This window comes from Syngnathus leptorhynchus, chromosome 22 (genome assembly GCF_054491065.1).
Source record: "Syngnathus leptorhynchus isolate UIUO chromosome 22, UIUO_Slep, whole genome shotgun sequence".
Classification (NCBI taxonomy): domain Eukaryota; kingdom Metazoa; phylum Chordata; class Actinopteri; order Syngnathiformes; family Syngnathidae; genus Syngnathus; species Syngnathus leptorhynchus.
In genome coordinates, this window is record NC_141216.1 from 4,631,296 (window position 1) to 4,648,504 (window position 17,209).

General features: G+C 41.4%; 2 protein-coding genes across 4 annotated transcripts; one reads left to right on the forward strand and one right to left on the reverse strand.

Annotated features, from left to right (window-relative positions):
* Positions 1-42: 42 nt before the first annotated feature.
* On the reverse strand, positions 43-16,968 carry sh3bp1 (SH3-domain binding protein 1). Of its 2 annotated transcripts, none has more exons than XM_085903388.1 (18): positions 16,692-16,968; positions 16,051-16,093; positions 15,868-15,972; positions 15,722-15,798; positions 15,456-15,567; positions 15,302-15,378; positions 15,149-15,236; positions 15,018-15,086; positions 14,772-14,862; positions 14,566-14,705; positions 14,384-14,495; positions 14,230-14,311; positions 13,897-13,977; positions 13,726-13,839; positions 13,556-13,653; positions 13,349-13,475; positions 12,995-13,281; positions 43-12,654 (listed from the first exon to the last, which is right to left on the reverse strand). In XM_085903388.1, the coding sequence occupies exons 1-18, from the start codon at positions 16,739-16,741 to the stop codon at positions 12,419-12,421; spliced, it is 1,989 nt and encodes a 662-aa protein (XP_085759514.1). In that variant the 5' UTR covers positions 16,742-16,968; the 3' UTR covers positions 43-12,418. The 2 variants fall into 2 exon arrangements, with proteins under 2 accessions (XP_085759514.1, XP_085759513.1); XM_085903387.1 differs by having other exon boundaries at positions 12,995-13,299.
* Positions 3,888-13,140, forward strand: cdc42ep1a (CDC42 effector protein (Rho GTPase binding) 1a). Of its 2 annotated transcripts, XM_085903389.1 has the most exons (3): positions 3,888-4,006; positions 8,254-9,118; positions 10,649-13,140. In XM_085903389.1, exons 2-3 carry the CDS (start codon positions 8,647-8,649, stop codon positions 11,314-11,316), a joined length of 1,140 nt encoding a protein of 379 aa, XP_085759515.1. In that variant the 5' UTR covers positions 3,888-4,006; positions 8,254-8,646; the 3' UTR covers positions 11,317-13,140. The 2 variants fall into 2 exon arrangements, with proteins under 2 accessions (XP_085759515.1, XP_085759516.1); XM_085903390.1 differs by lacking the exon at positions 3,888-4,006 and having other exon boundaries at positions 7,212-9,118.
* Positions 16,969-17,209: the final 241 nt, after the last annotated feature.

Below are 17,209 nucleotides of genomic sequence, written 5' to 3' on the forward strand. Positions count from 1 at the left end.
ATCCGTCCGGCCGCTCAGTGGCCACAGTCTGAGTCCCGCATCTGCCAGCAGCTTTCCGAGTGGATGCCACACACACTCCACCACACGATATGTACTCACGTGTTCTTACAAGCCTCAGCACTGACACACACACACACACACACACACACACACAGAGCTGAAATACAGGGTGGGTCCACTCTGCTTCCTCAGCAAATCCTTTTATTTCTGCTCCTAAGCAACACGGCAGCATTTCTATTTAAGAGATGACATTTTTATAATCCCATGGAAAGAAAATAGTGGAGTTATATATGTTATGCTAGAATGAGCATTTTTTTGGAGCACTCACAAAAAAAGCTGGAAAGCTACAAAGAGTCGGGGGAAATAAATCAGTTCAGGGAGAGTCCGGGAAAAAAACATGACATACAACAAAAGATAAAAATAGTTCAAGCTGAGAAGATACTCAGAGTTTTACAAAGCACAAACAAGATAGATGAAGTCACCTGATCTTTTTGGAAAATTATTTAAATCATCAAAAATATCATTAAAAATTGGTTCACATCCCAAGATAAAAAAAAAAAAAAAAGGAGGACCAACATCAAGATTTGTTTTCAGTTTCCACACCCCGACACATCTCTTCACTATCTCCCGCTACCTCACGTCGTCATTATTCAACATTCACATGCCTTACACACATTTCAAACTGGGATGCGATGCTGATTAGCTTCCTGGCAGGAATGCCCGCCCCGCTAAAACCGCGGCAATGGGTTCCTCTCGGAGGGCCCACCGTTGGGTAGGTTGGACGAGCCTGGGCCGCCTCAGTTTGTTTTGCACCGTGTCCTTATTTCCGTGAATTCTGACCTGACAGGAAGAGTGGAGGCTGGATGGGACAATGGACTATTGTAAAAGCCGCACTTTATGTGCTCACAAGGCTTAAACAGGAAAAGGGCGCCACGGCGCGCACACGCTACCATCCAGTTACTGTTGCTATGTCTGCACACTCACACGCAATTGTAAACATTACAAGAGAATCGAAAATGTTCCCATTCACTTTCCTCATCTCCTTTATTTTGAGAACTATTCTGCAAAAACAGGACTGCGGCTAGCTGACCCGTTGACCAATAAGGCAAAAACTAAGGCATGCTGTTCCTGTGCCAGGAAAACAAAAATGTCTTCATCCATTATAAAAAATAAAAAAAATCAGCTTTGAAAAATAGCCATAAAAGGGGTGGCAAGCAAAACTGCGGGAATATGCTGTAGGTTGATTTATTACGCCTAAATCAACATATTAAAATGATGGCTGGAGACATTTGGTCTTTATTAAAATGATGTTTGGCATGTAAAGCATCATAAACTGACCATGTAATCATAACGGAATGGAAAATGTGCTAACACTAGAAGATAGGATGTAGCAAACATCAATTTCTTTAAGAACCCCCCCCAAAAAAAAAATCCTCCATTATTTTAACTATAATGTCCAAATCCAAAGCGTGTGATCTGGACCACGTTCAATTTAGGATCACGGCCAAATGATTGACGATCCAAAGGAAAGATGGAATCTATTTAAAGACACAGAGCTATGTGACAGAGCTGTGCTGTCAATTCCATTTTTTTTTTTCTCTCAGTGCGTTCAAAAATATTTTTCTATCAGCGTCAATGGTGCTACAAAAACATGCAATCAGGAGTTTTAGTGAATGAAAACAAAGCCACCACCAAAATAGCACACTCTATAAAACATTGACTTGTGAATGAATGTATGATTGAACACAAAAAAAATCTTTGATGAAAGAAAGAGGGCAAACAAGCACCTGTGTCCACTGCAGATTCCCTAGACGGACATTTGGTGCCAGACTCGTAAAAAAGGAAAAAAACACAGTAGCCACTGTTATTCTTAAGAGTTCAAATTAGCACACTAAAAAGATATGGAGTTCTAATTTAAAGCCGTCTGGTTTGCGGGAAGCAGGCATCAGGCAGCCATAATTCCATCTGGAATTTTAATAAAATAATAAAATAAATAAAACAGTACTCGTCCATTAAAATGTTTGCCGTTCAGCTTCCCCATTTTATTTCCTTGCCTTAACCAAGTTTTAGTAAATTTTTGTTGCATCAACTTCGAAACTTCAAAAGGAACCCTGTGGAGAGACTTGCGGTTGTTTGACCTTTCGGGTTAAAAAAAAGATTTTTTTTTTTTTTAATTCCAAATCCAGAAGAGTAGTTTCCAGTTTTCTACTCAACATTACTCATTTTGAGCCCATGTTAAAAACTTCAATTAGTCTGTCTTAGTTCTATTTCTTTTCTAGAATGCCAAGTAAAGACCACAAAAAACACATCATTATGTTTTTTTTTGTATTTTTTTTTGTAAGTGCACTAATTACGCCGGTTCATAACGCTGGTGCACAATAGACTTTTTCCAAACCATTGGATATAATTTCAGAGCAGTGTTGTTTCTTCCCTAAAAATGATTCCACGGTCTCAACATCTTTGAAAATGGATTGAATCGCGTTTCATGCCGCTGGAACTACTCTCAATGTATTTGGCAGTAAGACAGAAATGTGTAAAAGTAACTTCCAGGAGAACTCTTCCATATGTTTTTCTCCTCAAGCATTCATTCTTTTAAATCAGATCTTTTCAAACTAAAAATTTAAAACTTTTTTTTTTCCTTTCAGTCTACTTTTGTCTGTGTGTGAGTTCAAAACGAACGTGTTGTGCTTTTAAATGATTTACAGGGGTCGTCCCTTCGGTCAAGCAGTGCGCCATTGTGTTGAAACCCGCAGACGAGGATGTGTGTGAACCAGACATCTTATCACCATATTTGGACTTTCAAAACAAGCACGTAACACTTTTTTTTTTTTAACATGTGACAGCGGACATTAGTGGAATGTCTTCAGCTCATCATCCTGGAAAACAAAATGTCACCGATAAGCAACGAGCTGATCTGGAATGAGTCAAAGTGTGACTTCCATGCGTGTTGTTCCCAGAAGGGGCTCAAATAACCGCTGTTCCGTTCACCCCCAATTGTTTCCATCAGAGGAGGGTGAGGATTTTGACAGTCACATCTAAAAATGAGAGGGACAGCCATACTGAACTCACACACGTCCTTCTACCAGCACTCGACAGATTAGACGTATCAAACATTATCAGTCTTTAGAGGTCAAGCAGTTCTTTTATTAAACGCTATCACAGTTACCAAAGTCGCGTGGCCAAAGCGTCACTGGTCCTAGGTTGCGATTTAACGACTGAAGAGGACGGGGCGGGGATGCTTGGGTTCCTGTTGATAAGGCCCGCTTTCCTGTTGGTCAGCGTTTCGTTGCCCTTTTGAGACCTGTTGATTCCTACGAGCGATTTTATGTATGGCAAAAGAATAAGAAATCAAGGAAAATATATATTTTTTTTTTTTACCCGGCTATTCCCCTTTTCCTTAGTCAGCATACACTCTAGTGATTTATACTTGTAAGCATGGCTACAAGCTTTAATTGGATTGGTTGTATTTTTTGAGGGATTCTTTTAGCTACCACTAGAGGGAGCATGTTTTGCTTTAATAATCGGGTTTATAGTAAACAAAACGGAATGGCAGTTTTTTTTTTTTTTTTATGTTTACAATTGACTTCTCGTAACTTTGGCCGCCACATCCAATCATTAAATCACTTCATATTTGTATTATAACTGTCTTTATTTGCATGATGTCTGCCAATTGCTGTCACAAGTTATTTATTTCTCTACAATATGGTCATTAAATCAGAATTGGGAATTTGAACATGCAGTGTTAAGTTCTGCTTGAATGCTTTAAATTGTGTTGACAAGTCAATTTGGCAACTTGTAGGCTCACATCAATGGAAGGAGCATGGTGGGGACTCCTGTAGTGGATCGGAACCCACGGCCCGCCCCTTTCCTCGTCCTCCGTGCTGCGCTTCTGCACACACGCGCACATTAGTGGGGCCCGTCCTGTCGTGCAAACAGCGCACTCGGATCAACTCCTTTTAGGAAACATCTCGAAAGTCACTTTTTTAAGTGTTAATCCAGCTTTTAGGTGAGTTGCTATTCTTTGTTAAATAGTTAAACACACATGTAGAACTTTGGGGAGGATTAAACAGTTATTTGTGTCATAAACAGAAATTGTGGAGAATGTCTTTATGTTGAGTTCATGGCTTATAGGGCCACTCTAAAGCTTCCTATCTAAAATTGTATGGTGTTTGCATTTTTATTTAATTTTTTTTGGCTTAAGGTTAACATTTTTCAAAATAGGCAGCACAGTGCACTAGTGGTTTGCATGTCTGCCTCATAATAGAGAGGTCCTGGGTTTGAATCAAGGCTCAAGGCCTCGCTTTCGGTGTCCTCAGGTTTCCTCCCACTTACCAAAACATGCACGTTGGACTTTAAATTGCCATATGTGCCCTGTGATTGAGTGACGATCAGTTTACTTCAGCATCTTGTCCAAATTCAGCAGCGGAGTAGAAATCATATTTTAGTGTTCTAGAATAATCATGCGATAGAAAGCATTATGTAAAAACAAGTCACGCTAAAACATTTGTCACTTGGCCTTTTGCATCTGAAAATAACTGATCATTTAATATACAAGGTCATGGCTTTGATGAATCAGCACAGCTAATCATGGCACTGGATCATATGATATATATATTATTATTCTGTCAAGGGGGAAAAGGTGGTGGGTGGGGGGGGGGGGAGGTGTACCCAAGTGCAAGGAAGCAGGAAGGTAAGGGAATGCAGGATGTTAGGCCTAAAAAAAAAAAAATTTGAATAATAGAAACAGGCGCCAAACCACATTTAGCGTAAAGCCTATTTCTAGCGAGCTCGGCGTATTTTAGTAAACACGGCAGATTAAATTTCTGGGGAAGGCAAAATGATTTCAATGTGAGAAATGTGGTGTTAATGTCCGCTATGTTTGCAATGGGCCTTTTCTGCGGTGTCAAAACTAGTCCCCTCGGAGTTCTTTAGTGAAACTCAACCCTGTTCGTTGATATATTTATACACCATCATTGCCAGCGGTAACAATATTGTAATCATTATTATGATACTTGGTTGTGAATAAACTGCTTTGCTTTTTAATCTTGTAATTACAAGCTCCACCACATAACCTCAAATCAATTAGGACGCATTGGGATTTAGTGTTTGACGTTTGGTGGCCTTAAGGTGTTTTAATTAGGGAGCATGCTTGCATTATGTTGGGAGCGGTAGCCTTATGAGCTCCACACCCTGAGGGAAAGCACGGTGTGAAAATGCCACACACATGCACATGCCAGCTGGAAAGCTGACAGACAAACGTGAGAACAATCGATGAAAATAAAATTGCACTTTGCCTGGAAGCTGAATGTGGCGCCAGACTAGATACGTGCTAGTATTGCGTCACAATGCGATTGTTTCAAGTTGCATTTATTATAAACAGAAGACATTTCCTGCTCCTGTATGAACGCAGGCGCTTTTTCCCCAATTAGTAGATAGTCACACAGTCTGGTTTTTTTTTTTTTTAACCGAGGAAAATTTGACATTCTGGCTGCTTTGTTTGTCTTTACACCACTGGATTCCTAATGTTTTTTTTATTTTTATTTTTTTAAACCACACATAGTGGTGTTGGTGAGGGAAAAAAAAAAATCTGTCTGTTATCACCAAATGGTTGCAAGTCCCTCCTGAGGCAAGATAATTCTACAGCATGGAAAGTGAATATGCCATGTTTCAAGTTACAAGTCAAGGCCATTCCCACGCAATCACTGCTACTATAATTTCATTTTTTTTTTCTTTTTTAAACGTCTTGAACTCTGCCAATGCACATAACTCCATTTCACCAATCAGACAGAGCTAAGCAATCACGATTCACTTCAGAAATAGTCTTTAAACTAGTACCATAAGATAGTTTGATTGAAAACTGACACCGGTCTAAAATGAGGTTGTTTGGACACCTGGACATTAAAACAACAACTCCGACACCAACTGGTTCTCCTTTTGTGGCAGCTTGGACTCAGAATGGAGAGGAACCATTTGGGACGACAAAGCCTGGCTCACAATTTTTGCGCCAGTTAATCTCAAAAGGTGTTTGGAGGGTTTTCGTCCTCAGCTAAACTCATCCAAGAATGTCTTCATGGAAAAAAAAAACGTCAGCATTCCTCTACAGAATACTGTCATTATGCGATTTGGACACTTGCACGACTGGAAGCACGCTTATTGGCAATCTAATACGATTCCCAAGAAGATACAACAAACAGCGGAACGCTAGAGCCAGTGTGGATATTTATCAAAGGGTCCAACATGTTTTCTCGAAGCGAAGAGGAAGTGCTGTGTTTGGAATTAAGGTTGAGTGTGTTGGGCGAAAATAGAAAGTCAAAGCGTGAGTTTGGAAAATGCTGCTTTATCTTGTATGTTTGTTCACCTGGTTCGAGTCTGAAGGACATGAGCATAGAGATGCTTAAAGTCCACTTATGTGGACCTACAGCAGAGTCGAGGAACTCCAAATGTGCTTAAATAGATGTTTTCATTAAGTATGGGGTAGAAAAAAAAAAAAAATTCTACGGGCACTAGCAACTACAGCATAAACCGACATATATCGATGAATCAAATAATTGTGTTTTAAAATGAAAATGCTCCTTCTATTTCCTTTCCAAGTCTTTTTTCGTGTCTTTCCGATTGAATTTCCCAGACCTGTTCCAGCGAGACGTGCATATTTAGGGGTACCGGGGATGAAGATTTAAAAGATTATCTAGTGTATGTCCAAGTCCCCCCCATCCCTCAGGCAGACCGCCAGAAAGATTATAGCATTAAAGCTATTACCGTATGTTGTTACAGCCTGGTGGTGCTTAACAGGCGATTTATCTGACACCCAAAAAGTGTGTTTACGTAACCCTACAAACACATAAACAAGTACAAATGTGAACGGCAGTATTTTGGCCTGGGGGGGGCGGGGAGTCCGAAACTGTGAAGCAAGCGCCTGTGTGCTAAGGTCAAAGGTCTCCCAATGGATTACAGGAAGAAACGATACATCACAAGCTTTCCGTAAAATCACAGTCGGGGTAATTCGCGACCCCATGTGTGTTCCTGTAATCCGGTGGGTTATCTGTACTTGTTAAATCTTGATAGGGACATTTTTTCCCTGCCTTTTGAGTCTATAGTCCCTTTTAGTTCATGGGAATGTACAGCAGTTCCCTGTAGGCCTATGCCATCGTCTATTTTTTTTTTTTTTTTGGCAAGGCTTGATATGGCTCCGCTCAACACTGGTATGTGGCTTGTTTCCTCCCTCTCGGGCTTCCAGATGCCCCTCTTAAAACGCCAGCCCAGGGGTGGAAGTGGAACGAAGGGCTTGGTGACTGCGGTCAGCAGCAAATTAGAAAGACTGCCTTGGACCTGACGCAATCGCCATCGTAGCGAGTCATTAAGGAAGCCAGACGGAGGCCTGATTGAGTTTTAAAGAGAACCAGAGGAGCTTGTCAGGGTCCTTTACGGTATCAAAATATTTAGGAACTGGCTATCTATTACTGCTGTTGGCAAAGAACAGGAACAACAATTTCCTACACACGTACGATATAAAACTGTCCGAACGTGACGAATGGGCCAAAAGCGAACTCCTCCGGGTGATATTTATGACAGTTAAAATAGGACAACAGAAGAAGAATTACACTGCAAGTTTATTTTTTATTTTTATTGTGTTCCAGAAGCAGACTTGCAGACTTGGGACTAAATTTAGCTTCCTTCAGACCAAGTGACATTTTAAGCAAGAATAATTATAATTGAGAAGTTCAAATTCAGAGTAGTTGGAGAATTATAAATTATAAAAGTTATCTAAACTATTCATAAATCTAAAAGTATTGTCACCTGTTGCCCCAATGGTCGTGTTCATACAGTTGCTTTTATAATCGCGGCTATCAATGATAATCGTTAGCATGTCAATGGCGTTTTGCATTATTTGTTAGCATTTAGCTAAGGTGACGTTCCTAAGGCAAAGCTAAGTGATTGTTTTAAATAAACATGTAATAATGATCAGATTCCCCCCCCCCTCTGGTCTCGTATATACAGTAACTGCCAGTTCTCGTTCTGTCCGACTGCAAGAGTAAAAAAAATATTTGTTACTTTTGTATGTTTCAGAGTCTGCATCGTAAGCAGTTTGAGTACTTTTGCCTCCTTTGTCAAATACAGTTCTGACTTCTGTGTATAAGGAAGTGTCGTGGTCTCTCCCCAAATCTTCTCAACTACCACAACAGGAACTCCTATTGCCATCCATGACTTTCTCCTGCCTCCATTTTAAAGATAGACCTTCTCTCCCTGTTTTTGTAGACGCTGCGACCACAGAAGCATTTGCAGCTGGACCCGGACCTATTTCGGAGCCGATGTCGACAAAGCCAAAGCGAAGGAAACCAGGGACTTGACTGCAGTCCAACTGGCCTAACTTGTACCAGGGACACAACTGCACAGTGTTCTCTGCAATTTACGTTGGTTTGTTTCTGCCAGCGCCGCATAACGATGAGCGGCAAAGAGTGGGATAGACTTTGGCTAGCGCATGATAAACATAGATAATATTCCACTGAAGTATCTTGCGTTGCAGCCCTTAGCTTTTTAGATTACATGTTTTTAGAATTTGAGGTAACTATAAGAGTCGGGGTGAATTGAAGTCTTATTTTCCAAATAGTTTCACGTTTAACGGAACATTTTTTTTGGAGCTTTGTAAACATGAATCTTCAAGAAAAGCTCTCTGGCCTTAAAGGTCTGGTGACACAATCTCACAGCAAGCGGCGTTGTAAAGCCGATTTGACGGTGGACATGATCAGCCCCCCGCTGGGCGACTTTCGCCACACGATGCACGTGGGCCGTGGCGGAGAGGTGTTCGGGGACACCTCCTTCCTCAGCAACCACGGCGGATCGGCTAACGGGGGCCACGGGGAAACGGACTCGGTGTCTACCCCCGACAACAAACTCGGGGCCTTTTTCTCCAGGACAATCCGACAAATCAGGAGGGGCTCTGACAACAGAATCAGAGAAGGAACCAAAGATGTGTCACTGCCTCCTCCGGCCATTTCTCCCATTATCAAGAATGCAGTCTCCCTTCCGAGGCTGGACGTGGACATGTATAATGGGAGCCCCACCGCAAAGGTGCTCTTCCCCAGTTCACAAAGCACACCAGGGGAAAGGAAGAGTTCTTACGGTAAGCACAGTGATACGATTTAAAACACATATAAGCTTAATGCTAACATATAATGTGAAACACAATAGACAGGCTAACGGAAATTAGCATTGATATTACGGGGTTTTTTTTTGTACTCCAAGTGATTTTAGAAGCACTCTCAAATTTGGGTTAAAATTCCAAACTGTGTGACCTCAGGGGCAGTCGCCTGAAAGACGTTCTATCGAGTCAATTTTCAACATTTACTGTGGTTCAAGTTCCGGGAAAGACAACAAAAAAAAACGATTGGACTATTTTCCAAATTTCCTTCTGCTCTGTTGAAGATTTGAACATCTGCTGACTATTTTGATTTTGCGGTTGATTCTCTAGGCTCTCATCAACATTGATGACTCACGCAGCAGGCGTCTGTTAGCAGCAATTTAGCTTCGGATCATGTCACTGAATTAATCTCCCCAGATCATAAAATGACAGTGTATACCACATTAAGTGATCATTTGTTCAAATGACATGTCGGCATAACAATAACAACGCCAGACTGTCAAGTTACTGGAAAGATAACTAATAACTCCCTCTTTTAAACATTTTTTTTTTTTTTTTTTTACAATGTGTGATTACGGTCATGGTCTGGTGAGGTTAAGGCACAAAAATGGTGAAAAGTGATCTCCTGTGCGCATTGCAGTCATCCAACCACTGCGACCTGCTTTCCAGCAGCAGACGCTCGCACATTGAAATAACATCAGCATCCCCCCCCCCGCTGTTTGAATCCACCGCAATAAAATGACCCCAATTGAATTTCCATTGACTGTGTTTTTGTAGTGTCAGCACATAATTCCAATCCATTAAGATGCACATTTGGAGTGGTGAACTGCTGAAAGTGTTTTCCTACAAGGGTTGCTGAGTATATAGTCATATATTTTGTTCAATTTGAATTCGCAATATATTAATTTGTTTTCTCTTGAGTGGACACATTTGAAAAATCTATCTCAGGAAATTCCAAGATTCACCGAATCCTTGAGTAATCTCTATGATTACGACTGGGTGAAACGATAAATCACGGTTGCTAAACACAGTAAAACATCAAGCGGGGTCAAACAAGTTAACGCGGGCTCCCCCCCCCTCCGCCTTGTAAACTCTGCAAAGACTTGGCGACCTTGCGCGGGCCTGTGGTAAGAATCATCCATCAGGTCTACTCAATGATTTCGACATTTTGGCGCATTATCAGCTGCTCCTGCTCTGATAAAAGACAGACATATTGACCTGGCAGGCAATATGATGATGGGAGTTGAAATGACTTACACCAGAAATATGCCAAATTTAAAAAAAATAAAAATACTACGTATTCTGTTTAGTGTCTATCTTAACTGATTTGGGGAAGTCTTGAGAGTAGTTTTAGTATATTTGCAGTTACATGAAACTCCTAAAGTTGGAGCTTAGTAGTTCATTATTAGACATGGTCTGTACCGCCCCCTGTTGGATGTATTGGGTAAATGGTGATAGTCCTACTCAACTGTGAATATGATTTGTATTTAATGTTCATTTTTCTCCCCCCAGGTTTGGAGTCGGGCTTCGTCACACTCCCTCGCCTGTCTCGCTCGGAACGTCAACAGCCCTCTGGTTCCAACCCGGCTAACGTGCACCGTGGCTCTCTGACCGACCCCACCGACGACGTCTTGACCGCCCGTTCTGCCGCCGTTGTGACCTATGACCCCAAACCTACCGCCTTCTCCAGCTCCTTTGCTTCCCTCACCTCCCTGGACACCTTCAACTTTGACCTGGGCCCCTCCCTCATGAGTGAAGTGTTTGGCTTACTGGACGGAGACAATCACAACTGGGAGAGAGAGGACACGGGATCGCCGTGTGGGCTCACCAATGAAGGATCCGAAATGGACTCGGCTACTATCTCTTACGTGGACTCCCTGCTGAGAGAGGACTGCACGGGCGGGAAGAGTCCACAAGGGGCGGAATGGGACGACGAGGGGAGCGCCATGGAGGTCAACGGAGTCGCAGTGTGTGGGAAATTTCCTGATGTGCCAAGGGGAGCCTCACCCGAGCGAGTGAGGTTACCTATGAGGATGGAGAGCGAGCGCTTCCAGAGTGCCGTGAATATCCTTGCACGCCATTACGGCGGTCAAAACAGATTGGAGGTGGTGGATTCGGAGAGGATAAACAAGATATCTTACAGCTACACGGATGATGATGATGAAGAAATCAAAGTCTGAGTTCTTTTAACATGAAACTAAAACTCATTATCGGATATACTCTTTGATTCCATTATAATCCTACTCCAATAATCAAATCAACGACACTCAAACTGCACATGGGGGATTTTTTTTAAAGTGAATATTGGACATGTTTTTTCCCATTAATAGTGCAATTATTATTATTATTTTTTGCCACAAATTGATTAAAAATAAGAACTGAAGTATTTTCAATGTACAAAAAATTCAGGATATTTAGCATTCAGATTAACAATTACTTTGGCGCCATCTTGTGGTAGCTTTGTGGCAAGGAACTATGATGAAATTAATTGAGGAACACTTCCAACTGAAGACTAAGCAAAAACTGAAACACTAATGTTTTTCAGTAAAAACCATCCTGCCATTCACTTTTTACAAACATGGACACAAATAAAATGTTTAGTCAACTTACCTGTGCTGATGCATTTAAGTCTTACCTTCAGTTAAGAATGTTTCAAGTCAAGACTTAAAATCGAACGGAAGACATTTATCACATCAAATTGAGTAATAGGACCAATGACGCCCGTATTTGGTGTTATGAACTGCAGTAATTGCTCCTTAAATAAACTCTTGTGCACCTTGAACCAGGAATTGTTTTTAATAGACAAATTGTAATGTCGATGTTATCGCCTCCAAATGTACACGAACGTATCAGCTGACACTATAAACGCATAAGCACCTTAATAACATAGTGCAGCCCAACTTTATACTTCATTAATTGGGAATAACGATGCTATCATTGAGGATTTTATTTTGTAAGCTCACAACTAATAAAACAAACCAATTAAATATTCAACCGTAAGACTTGGAATTGATGTTATTATCTTAGATGCATATTTTTATTTGTGTACAAATGTTGGATTTTGTAATCATTACAGATTCCTACAGGAACTAGAATGGAAATGAATATCAAACTTATTTTTGTTTATAAATCGAAAAGAGTGGCTTTCATCCACCATGGCCTCAATTGACCTTCCCAGAAAAGTGTTTTGCCAAAGCATACAATTATCTTGATATGAAGACATATTCAAATTAAATATTATAACCGTGTCATAGTTAAAGTCTGTATCGTATAAAGCTCATCTTACTGGGCTATTGAAGGAGCCTCTTTGGACTGTAACGCCGGGGGAAGTGGTGGAGGACAACTAGGAGCTTTAAGACCAGATTTTTTAATCGGCGGCTTTTTATGACCAACCGGTTGAGCTGGAGGCGGCGGACGGTCCCGAGGCTTTGGGGGCGCTGACGTTTTGAGCGTGCTGGAGTGACCCGTCACCGGCTCGTGAGGTTCGTTGGCTTTTCTCACACTGACGCTCCTCTTTGCTGCAAAGGGGAACACGGTGTACGAACTGTAAGATCAATGGCAAATTGACGTCTTTCGAAAGAACAGAGACCAGGCAGTACTTGGGGGACGTACTGTGAGCCATGGGGGCCCACAACCAATGAGATTAGAACAACATGCAAGATGACCTGAAGGTGTGATATATTAGTGGGAAACTTCCTGTTTGTATCTGTATTTATCTTCCCACTTTACTTGTGGGAGGAAAAGACTAGATGTCAAGAATGTGTCAACAACAAATTAAAAAATTGGGTTGAATGCAATGTCTGCGCAAAACGAAAAAAAAACAACAGCAAGTTAAGTATTAAGTGGGGTTTGACTCACGTTTGTTCGGTGTGGGGACTTTTTTAAGTGAGACGGGCCGTGCCTCGGAAACAGGTTCTAACAGATCCGAGCGCTGGGTCTGGACGGGGTCCTTGCTCTGTCCTGAGGTGAACCCTGCGGTTTTGGGATGTGGCGTTGGGTTTGGATTTGGCAACGAGCTTGGTCTTGCGGGGGCTGAGCTGCTGTGTTTTTGGTCGGCGGTTGCGGCGTCGTGTGCAGAAGCAGCCCACGCTTGGCGCCGCACGGAAGTTACAGAAGAGACGCTGATCTCGTCCTGAGATGACGTGCTGCAAACAGAAAACAATCTAATAGTCAATGTCAAAATATGAACTCGACTTAATTATTCAGCTATACCCGCTTGTCTTGTCGCAAGTTGAAGAACAAGAGGCTGTGGAAACTTTTCTGCACAGTTGTGTTTGTTCTGAGATCATGGACTGGTCTTCTTGGCCTTTGGGAAGCTCCGGAATCACAAAGGAGACCTCTGAATAAATTATTTCTGTATCAGTATGACACAAAATCATTGTAGAGGAAGACTGAAGTGATCTGTAAGTCATTTTAAACCTTCAGGGAAGAGTTCTGAGCTGTATTGAATCAGAGGCTCAATAACCGTCACCACCTGCACTGAGGATGCGGCCGCCATGTCAACCAGGGTGATCTCCCTAAAAAGAGAAAGCAGACAGGATGAGATTGACCGAGGGGTAGAAAGCGTGTGGGTGGACACGTGGAGTTACCCCTCAGCTTGTGGCCAGAGGAGGTTGGGCCCCAGCACGATGGCAATGTTACCGGGCGACATCTTGTTTGTAGCCTGATGCTCGGAGAGAAGCGACAAGAACTGCACCAGGTACCTGAAAATATATGAGATGTTCATTTCCACATGATTAGAAAAGCAAATCATTCCAAACCTGAGGTTGTTGTAATTTTCAGGCGGGAGTTTCTTCAATAGTATTCGGAATTGCTCCAGCTTTTTTCTGCAGTCTTTTTCACTGTGAATACAAACAAATAAGCTTTTGATCAGTTTTCAAGTGTCTTAATATAAAACACAAACTAATTAAACAGAGTCAAGATTCACAATCCCACTAAATCAGAAGCTAATTGTTAGCTAACAACAAAACAATGCAGCTCTGTAATGTAAATTTGTCTAAATCATAAAAGAAGTGAGGAAAAAAAAAAAAAATCACAGTCATAAATTTGAAACTGATATGAAACATCACGTGTGGAATAGACTTTATACACACCTGGCAGCTTTAAACCAGTCATTGTAGAGTTCAAAGGTCATGAGTGGTTCAGGAAGCTCTCGCAGGTAACACTTCAGCGCTCCTATTGGAGTAATTCAATCTAAATTTACACTGATGCAAGTGAGATCATCGAGATAAAAAATAGATATCTTACCGGCCACAGCGTGAGGATCTATCCTGAACTCGCTGTGGTCGACAGTTCCTTGATCCATGCAAATCTTGAGCCTTTTCACCACCGAGGCCGCCGCCGCCAAACGAAATAGACCCTGGAGATGAAGTGCAGTAGAAGGATCTTCAGCCATCACGCAGATGATAAACTTCTTGTAAAAATCTTACCTCCTCCCTCATCCCTGTCCTGAGCAGCATATGAACACATTCTTGAATAGGTGCTGCGATTTCTCGCTTGCTCTGGAGCAGGTGAGAGGAAAGAGGCTCCCCGAAAACTTTGGGTCCGAGGGGGTTCGCTGGTGGCGGCCCTGTTGCTCATTACATTATGTAGGTCAAGTCGAGGGCAAGTCCGTGTGACAAATCAATGCACTTACCTTGCTGCCTGTGATTTTCCTTGAGTTCGTTGATATTTTTATCCAGGAACTCATGTGAATGTTTGTGATATTCTGCTTGCAGCTCCAAAAGCTTCAATGAAAGGAATAAGAAGGGTGCAGCTATATCACAATTTATTGCTAGTTTTTATAACAATCTTTTGATTTTTCCTTATGGGATAACATAATAAATGAAGGTTCACTGTATTACATTTTTTTTTTTTTGAAGTCGTTTAAAATGCAACCTACGCGAATAAAGTAGCTCGCATAGTCGTCTTCTTTGGTTGCGAAGTGATACAAGTCTGCCGAATAATTATTCTGTCGAGACAAGGACAACATTTTGTTAAAAGTTCTATTGTTTCCAGAAGCAACAATGGTACCTTAATGGTCTCTAACTTCCTCAGAGCTTCTTCTTCCTCTTCCTTGAGTCCGTCTTGTTTGGCTTGTGGACCGGTGCTGGCCTGGCTCCTGGAATCAGACTTGCCATGTATCAACTTGAACAGAAAGTCATTTAAACGAAATAAATTACTCACCTGAGTCGTGCATTATTCCAGTCGGCATTTAGCTTTGCAAATTGTTTCTTATTTTTGAGTATTTCGGGTAAATCATCCTTAAAAACAAGAAGAGGAAGGAAGGGAGTAAAGGTGATGTAATCAGACATGATAATTAAAAAGTCCATGACGTCACCTCGCTAAGTTTATTCAGTGGTTCCAAAACTTCCTTTTCCACTTTTATTTCAAAGTCTGCCAAGAGGCTGGCCAACATCTTCTCCATGAAGCAACACATCTCCAACACCCTCCTGTCACAAAGAGCTTTGGTTATTGTTCTTTCAAATGCATTCCGTCGCATGTTTCACCACAAACTTGTGTGGTTTGTCTCTCTTCCTAGTTAGTACAGAACTGAAAACACCAATCAGGAACTTCTCACATGACTCTTAGCTCAGAGAGGCTCACCTGATGGACGAGTCGGCGTCAAAGTCTTTGAAACTTTCCGCCATGCTGACTGACAGCAACATTAGAGGCAGCTTCTTCTGTGGAGAAGCGTAAAAAGCGGCGGTGAGCGGTCAAGGCCAGGAAAGTTTTTTTTGTGGTATTCGTACCATCCGTTTTTCAGCATCTAGCCCCGCCTGACTCTGCATGCAACCTTGGAGTTTCTTGTGGAGCATCTGTGCTGCTCTTTTAGCTGGCTCCACCCGCTGCTCCACCTTCGATTCAATCAAAATGAAATGTTGTCAACTACGCTGAAGTCAAATGATGCCATCTTAACATTTTATTTTTCTCACCACAACCAGATCTGATTGTAGAAGCTCGCTGACATCGTGTGACCTATAAATTAGACATACAATATTGTGAGTTTCCTTTCACAATATACTCACGTGTGCATTATTGAAGAACTGTTTTTATTTTTTGGAACCGATCGCCACGCATCGTCTGATAAATCAAAATGATCAAGCGTCGACATCGTAATGCAAATTTAAAACATCCCGAGGCCTGACTGACGAGTAATAAAAAGTAAACGGCTTCATGCTGTTCCCTTTTATAAAAGTCCCTTTTGAAAATTAACCCTCAATCAGGAAACTGATATGAAAGAAAAGGGGAAATACAGTCGGACATTCAAATTACTAGCTTGTGGAGGAAAAAAAAGTGTATATATATATATATATATATATAGTAATGTTTGTAACTGTGCGTGCTAGTGTGGTTTCTCTTTTGCAGATGCACACTGCTGTTCTCGCTCAGGATGTGCCAGAGTGAGAAACAAGTGACACAATAACACAAAATTGTGACATGTTGCATGCTTGTGACCACACAACATGCTAACACAACATTGCAAAAGTTGAGATTTCATCTAAACGCAATGATTCGCTCCCAAATTCAAAGAAGCGTTATATTGAAAGTGACTTAAGTAACAAAAGGAACTTACTTTGCGGAAGAGCCAAGCTGCTTGAGAATGCTCAGAGATTGTCGGAGCATTGCCGCTTGTTGGTCTTCTCTAAAGTGCCTCCGGATGCTTGAAGGGCTGCGATCTACTTGATGGTGAGCTTTTGTGTGCGTCTTTTAGTTCTCGTTTCAAATGCGCTCTTTCAAGCTCTGAAGTGGTTAATGAGGAAGTCGCACAGATGCAATGCGAGTTGGAAGAGATGTGGGGTATTTTTTTTTTTTTTTTCCTTCTTCTCTCTTTCAGTTGACTAGCAAACACGGAGTACCGGTACTTGCGACTACTTTGTATTATATTAATAAAAATGTATTATTGCTGATGTAGCTTTTGGTGACTAAAAAGGAAAAAAATATATATATATATATATAAAAAATCAGTTTGATTGAATCAACACATGGGGCATTGATACAAAACAAATTTCAATTTAGGAATCAATTTCTTTATTAAATGACTTCAACTACAAGAGGGAAAAGTTGAGGGATTCGTTTCTATGCTGCAATTTG

Excerpts from the sequence above, each read along its gene's own strand:
- cdc42ep1a (XM_085903389.1), top strand. The coding sequence starts at position 8,647 with ATGAATCTTCAAGAAAAGCTCTCTGGCCTTAAAGGTCTGGTGACACAA. Across the intron at positions 9,119-10,648 it reads GGAAAGGAAGAGTTCTTACG|GTTTGGAGTCGGGCTTCGTC; the intron begins GTAAGCACAGTG and ends TTCTCCCCCCAG.
- sh3bp1 (XM_085903387.1), bottom strand. The coding sequence starts at position 16,741 with ATGCTCCGACAATCTCTGAGCATTCTCAAGCAGCTTGGCTCTTCCGCA. Across the intron at positions 15,568-15,721 it reads GACGCCGACTCGTCCATCAG|GAGGGTGTTGGAGATGTGTT; the intron begins GTGAGCCTCTCT and ends TCTTTGTGACAG. Across the intron at positions 14,863-15,017 it reads ATGCGAGCTACTTTATTCGC|CTTTTGGAGCTGCAAGCAGA; the intron begins GTAGGTTGCATT and ends CTTTCATTGAAG.